This window comes from Rhinichthys klamathensis, unplaced genomic scaffold, assembly GCF_029890125.1.
Source record: "Rhinichthys klamathensis goyatoka isolate OS25496 unplaced genomic scaffold, OSU_Roscu_1.1 h1tg000009l_1, whole genome shotgun sequence".
Taxonomy (NCBI): Eukaryota; Metazoa; Chordata; class Actinopteri; order Cypriniformes; family Leuciscidae; genus Rhinichthys; species Rhinichthys klamathensis.
Genome location: NW_026606562.1, coordinates 3,830,872 through 3,837,500, shown reverse-complemented (window position 1 = coordinate 3,837,500; position 6,629 = coordinate 3,830,872). Strand labels below are relative to the sequence as shown.

At 37.5% G+C, this 6,629-nt stretch overlaps 1 protein-coding gene across 12 annotated transcripts in view; it reads left to right on the top strand.

Annotated features, from left to right (window-relative positions):
• The window catches only part of dock3 (dedicator of cytokinesis 3), a 229,095-nt gene that overhangs the window by 69,627 nt on the left and 152,839 nt on the right, over window positions 1–6,629 (top strand). For all 12 annotated transcript variants that reach the window (XR_008807959.1, XM_056260587.1, XM_056260585.1 and 9 more), the window contains one exon: window positions 2,276–2,316. Coding sequence is in view for 11 of the 12 variants with exons in the window: in XM_056260587.1 (XP_056116562.1) it covers window positions 2,276–2,316 (41 nt within the window). In the remaining variant the exon portion in view is untranslated. The remainder of the gene's footprint in view (window positions 1–2,275; window positions 2,317–6,629) is intronic.

Genomic DNA, 6,629 nt, shown 5'->3' with positions numbered 1-6,629 from the left:
GAACTGAGGTGTGTTTTCCGTACAACGACGCAACTCGCTGCCTAACTACCAAAGTATGATGCATTGTTGAAGAAATCAACTAGCCAGTCACGACTGTTTCCCGAAACCGTATTGTCGCTAATTGTTCGTTCAACCACGTTGGTAATGATGTCACTCCTGATGGAGTAATAACTTCTTTTAATGAATCTGTTTGAGATCGAATTAACGCTAGATGTTTTGCTATAAATTACGGACATGGGATCTGAGGACTATTTCTGATTTTTCTCAGTTATTTTGCTTTATTTCAGCAATGTTTGAAATTGTGTTTATACTCTTCTGGGAAATCAACCAATAAATGCAAGTATTTTAACATCAAAAATGCTCTTCATCTTTATCATTAAAGTCGGCATGAAACAGAAGTTGCGACATTCTCTCCTTCCCTGCTGTGATGTATATCCAAGTGAAACGGCTTCTCGAACAAGAAAAACGTGTTTTTTGTCCAGGGGGAATTGATTGGATGGTGGCTCTGGTCGAGGTTTTCTATTGCTGGATCTCAAGTCTTACCCTACATTTGTTTCTTGTTCGGAAGCCATTTCACATTTCTCAGATGTATAACACAGCAAATACTCAAGGCAACTATTCAGTCATGATTTAATGTCATTGCGTAGCTCTTTATGTGGCTAACGTTGCTAACAGCTGGCTTTCTTACTGTATTATTAAGGTGACATACTGTGCAGAGACTTGAGATTTGAACACGTTGAGCTCATTTATTACGGACTGAAAGCTTATTATGATGTTGGTTGGATTCTGCGGCAGTGTGTTGAATCTGCTGGGAGGCAGAATTTCTGAGATGTTCTGGACATCAGCCAGTGAAATTGATGGCCCAGACCTTAGTGTACAATGAGTTCCAGTCTTTATGTTCCACCTCATCTAAAAGAGATGGCATTCAGCATGGCATAGTCGCTGTGAAAATGCGATTCAATGCATTAGGAACACAGTGAAGTACTTTTTCAGAGTCAAAAAGTCAAGAGTGTGTGCACACGGCATACAGTATGTTGACAAAAAAGATATATATTTCATGAGTGCATATTATTGATGTACAAAAACTGCATGGGCCAGGACACCCTCTGGAGTAAGATGCCCCTTAAAGGGATAGTTCACTTTGAAATTATGTTTTGGTATGTTTTAGCTTACCTCAAGGGCATCCAAGATGTATGTGTCTTTGTTTCCGCAGTAGTTTCAATTTTGATATTTTTAGGTCAAACCGTTCTTGTCTGTCAGTCATATAATGGAGGTCTATGGTCACCACCTCAAAGAGCATGCACAGAGAAGTCCAAATTAAACATGATTTAATGACTCGTAAATGTAAGTACACATTGATGGCCTAAGACACGAAACGAGCGGTTTGTGTGAGAAAACGAACAGTATTTATATCGTTTTTACCTCTTGTAACCACAGCCACGTCCAAGTGATCTGAGGGCGCGGGCGCTTCGGTCTGTGCAAGCGGCGGAAATCGCCGGAAGTGATCTCTCGGGCGTGTACGTCACTCATTGTTTACACAGAGATTTCGGAAGTGTTACCTTTCACTGTGAAGATCTAAACATATTTAGATATACAGGAAATCGCAATGGAAGACGATTTCGATATATCAACAGACAACGTAGATTTTTTTTCGCAACCACGCGAGAGATCATTTCTGGCGCTTGCGCAGACCGAAGCGCCCGCGCCCTCAGATCACTTGGACGTGGCTGTGTTTACAAGAGGTAAAAACGATATAAATACTGTTCGTTTTCTCACACAAACCGCTCGTTTCGTGTCTTAGGCCATCAATGTGTACTTACATTTACGAGTCATTAAATCATGTTTAATTTGGACTTCTCTGTGCATGCTCTTTGAGGTGGTGACCATAGACCTGCATTATATGACTGACAGACAAGAACGGTTTGACCTAAAATATCAAAATTGAAACTACTGCGGAAACAAAGGCACCTACATCTTGGATGCCCTTGAGGTAGGCTAAAACATACCAAAAATTAATTTCAAAGTGAACTATCCCTTTAACACACTCAAAATGTACCTTTTGATCATAGGGGGCGCTTTTCTTAATTATGATATTTTATCTTAATAGCAATTTTCTAGTAAAAATATTTAAAATTATTAGATATGCAGAGAATGTATTTTCATTTTAACGTTTTCTTTCCCCATTTGGCATATTGCTTCTGATGTTAGGTTCTCATTTACTGTAATTTATAATGTCAATGTTTTTCAACTAACATTAGTGTGTTGTCTGTTTCAGGATGGTACAGAGGGTTTTCCACCAAGAAACCCACAATCAAGGTAAACTGATGCATTGTTTATACTCAATAATATGGATTGTACAATCTGTCCAGCTTGTTTGTTTGTTTCCTTGTTGATCCAGTGGTCTGCAGTGACCCTGTTTGAATGTCAAGCAAACATCTACTGTAGTTTTCAACTGATAGGTCGTGACCCATGCCTGTTCTGAAGCAGGGAAACACAATGCTTTATGCAAATGATGAAGTGCAACTAACCATTTGTTTTGCAGAAATGCCTTTGACAAAAACAAAATACATCCCTATAAATTAACATTCCAATATGATTTCAATCAATGAGACAAACTGACTCCCACACAAAAATGAAACCTATAATATCCGCTTGCTTTGCAACAGTTGTCTTGTCTACAGGAAGATGGTTGAAATGACTTGTTTTGTTGTTGTTTCAGTGCAAAATGAAGTCAATACATGCGTTTTACTATAAATGACATTTGACTGGTTGGAAATATGTAGCAGTGATCTTTCTAAATTTTAGCAGCAAGGGACCCTCTTTGCAATGCTTACTCAAAGGCCGCGTGGGCTATTGTTTCTACTTTGTATGTATTACAGCCTTTCTAAAATACCCAAAAATATGATAATCTCATGCTGATAAAAAAAAAAAAAACTAGAGAAGGAACACACAATGAAAGAATGGAAATGTTTGTCTTTAATTAATGTTTTATTGTAACATTGTCTAATTCCAATTGACAAATTTTAAGAGTAATTTGCATTATAATAAATAGCATTTGATTCAAGATGAATGTTATGTAATATTATCTTTAACTTCTACTTTTAATTTGATGTGAATAAACATTAGAAGATTTGTTGGCTTGAATCTTGAATCTATTTATTAGTAACACTTTTTTTTTGCATGAATAGTTTGTAAAGCCAATTTAATATAAATCCTCACATCATACAGCACCGACGACAACTGTTAAAATTTGTACCGATACATTTGTTTATAGAACAAATTTCTGTGCAAAACGTTTATATAACCACTTGTGTAAATTGATGGACATTAGAGTGTTGACCGATTTGTTTACAGGATGAATTCCTGTGTAAATTGTTCAAAAAACATAGCACATAAACTGTTCCTTCATGCAGCACAAACACATTCATTTAAGAAACACATTTTCCATAAAACCACTCTTGCGTATATTGACACATTATACAGTGCCGACAAATTCGTCTACAAAACAAATTTCGGTGCAAATTGTTTCTCAAAACTTTTCTTACGCAAATTGCGGCATCATGGAGCACAAACACTTTTGTTTAAAGGTGAACTAAGTAACTTTTTTACCCCCTAACCGAACAGCTTTGGAGTCATTGTAATGTTTATATTACTGATTTCGTGTTGAATGGTGGTCGTCTCGCACCCCCCCTAGTGCCTGTGAGCCGCAAAACCACCCTTGCAACTTTGGGCCGGCGGGTTAGGAAGTATCGTGTGATATCAGGTCTCGCGAGGTAACGAATTGGTTTACGGCAAAAAACAGGTCTGATAAAATTCTGATAAAACGAGCATCAAACAGAAATAACCCGGCGCCGTATACATGTGGTGTTCGAGGGGCACATACAATACAGACTGCCGACAGTTAAACAGGGCGCGCGCAGCTCTTAAAGGGGCCATACCTTATTTCCACTCGTTACAGCGTCCATCCTACTGAACAGGTACCGGTGTACAGGGGGAGGGGATCCGGCCGTGAGTGCGAGCGATCTCTGCATGAGTGCTATTCACGACAGTACAAGTACTCCACAGCGACTCTAGGGGTCGCTGTTTGACAAAAACGGAATTCCTACTTAATGCTGCTTTAAGAAACAAATTTGTGAAGAAATTTTCTATAAAGCCTCTTGCGTAAATTGACGCATCATGCAGTGCTGGCGAATTTGTCTAGAGAATAAATTACTGAGCAGATTGTTCGCAAAACTTTTACGTAGTTTAACTTTTATGTTAATTGCGGCATCATGCAGCACATTTACAATTCCTGTTTGTATTTTTTCGGAAAACCATTGTTGTGTAAATTGTTGAATCATGCAGCACCTACATATTTCTGAAACATTCACATAACACGTAATGTTATTTATTTGTATTATTTGAAGATATACGTAAACTGTAGACATGAGTTTTTAGTGTTATCTGAGGACGTTTTGAAAAACAACTCTTTCCGACACTTAGCTTAGCAATGACATCTATTAGAAAGTGGTAGCGAGCGACTAATATCTGCTTCACAGACAAGAAAAAATTCTCCTTTTCCCGACCCCACAAGCCATAAAGACAAGGACATGACGTACCACCAATATTCCCTTCAAAAGGCAGTTTTTCAGTGTGACTTAGATCTTGTCTGTCACAGCTGTTTTCTTCAGGGCCAGGAAAGCACAGGCAGGTATTACTGCAGGCGCCATGTTGAGCTTATTTGTCGCCTTTTCTCAGTTAAAAATAGTCTTTTTCCACATCTATACTACGACAACATTTCTTACACCTCACTAGAATGTACAGGGAATCACCGCATAAGACTTCAGAAGAGCATTACATAAGCTTCAGTTGTTTTAATCCATTTTTACAGTGTACAGTGAGTAGCGGTCTCAAGTCTTATTAGGATAGCACTATTCAAATATGTTACATTCAGCCGTATGTTGACAGATCCATATCCAGTAGCTGACATTTTCCAACAATTTTCTTTTGTTTGAGTAAAGTTCACCCTACAAAGGACAGCCGAAAAGTTGTATGCATACGGTGACCTTTACAGAGCTATGGCTAAGCTATAAAGAAGCCCTCATCCAAACCACCAACGATAAAGACCTTCAGGCAGAAGATTCTAGAAATCACATGTTTGGATGAACAGGTTTTGTAAGATTTAACGTCCCTCTGTGGTGAAAATCAAGCGTTTAATGTTGTTTTACATGTCTATGTGGTGTTTTTATTATGATTTAAGACAAGCCATGTGCAAATTCATAAGTCGACACCATTGATGAGTATTTTCCCTTCAAATCTGAGGTGAACCAAAGACAGTCTCAAAAAGTCGGTTTGAAATCGCTCGTTTCTTACCATCACAAACATGTTGTAACGTGTGTGTGTGTGTTCAAAGCCTTTCTAAGGATGCTGATTTTGAATAGGAACACGGTTTGTGTTACATTAGCAACACATTATTAGTTGTTTGATAAAGTAAAGCCAAAGTCTAATCATATCAATTACCGTTCTGTAAAAAAATACATAATGATACCATTCTGATACATCGACTTGTAGACGACCCTCTATAGTTCACTCTTCCTCTTTTTCTGCTTCTGAATCAGGTTCAGACATATATAGCTGAATTTTACCTATATTTACACTTTCCACTGTGTAGCGTTTACTACAGTTGACCGAGTGGAACAGGTATTCTGAGCTGGGGTGAGTGAGTGGAGGCGGAGACTAATTTGCATATTCATGGTTCCAAATATACTAAATAAAGCAAGGGTGTATGAGTTACATTAAATACATTTTAAGGCATGAAGAAATATTTTTTTTTACAGGGAAAAAATACGTTTAAATGTCATTTTGATTATCAAAGATGATTTTAAAGGGATACAAATATTGACTGCAGGGGACTTTAAAAAACAAAAACATGATATTTTATTTTAAAAAAATAATAAATTTACTCATAAATTGCAAATAAAGTTAACAAGCAATTACAAAGAAATTGCAAGTTTGAGTTGAACGTGAAGTTTTTTTTATTACTTGTATTAAAATGAATATGTATAAAAAACTGAAATGGTATTTTCTTGTAAAACAACTTCGAAAAATACTTTTTTACAGTGTACAATAGTGATTTGATATTGGTTAAATAGATATTTATACATTTATACACTAGATATTTATACATCACAATATACAAGTCAGAATTACAACTTACGACTTAATTCGGGATTTTCATACACATCTATTTAATTAAGTTAAAATATGGACGGGAATGTAAGTCTGCTAGTATTTTTAACTTAGTACTACAAAAACAAATAGACTATATATTAAGGATATATATAGATAGCCTACACATATCACATATGTTACTGAATCAATGTTAAACTTACTATGAGCAAACTCACACATTGTTGCGTAATGCGTATATCTCACGCTGGCCATCCGCTCGCCATGCCAGTTGACACTTTACTCGAGGTGAGAGACCCATAGGGCTGCCTTTGTGTTCACTGTATGTGCGCATACCATCTGGCAAGACCTCAAAGTGCCCGGCGGAGGTGCCCGCGATGCCCGCTGTAAGCAGTGCGGTCCACGGCCAATCCGTGCTAATCTTCTGTGGAGGTGACACTGAGCTGGCACCTGTTCCTAAA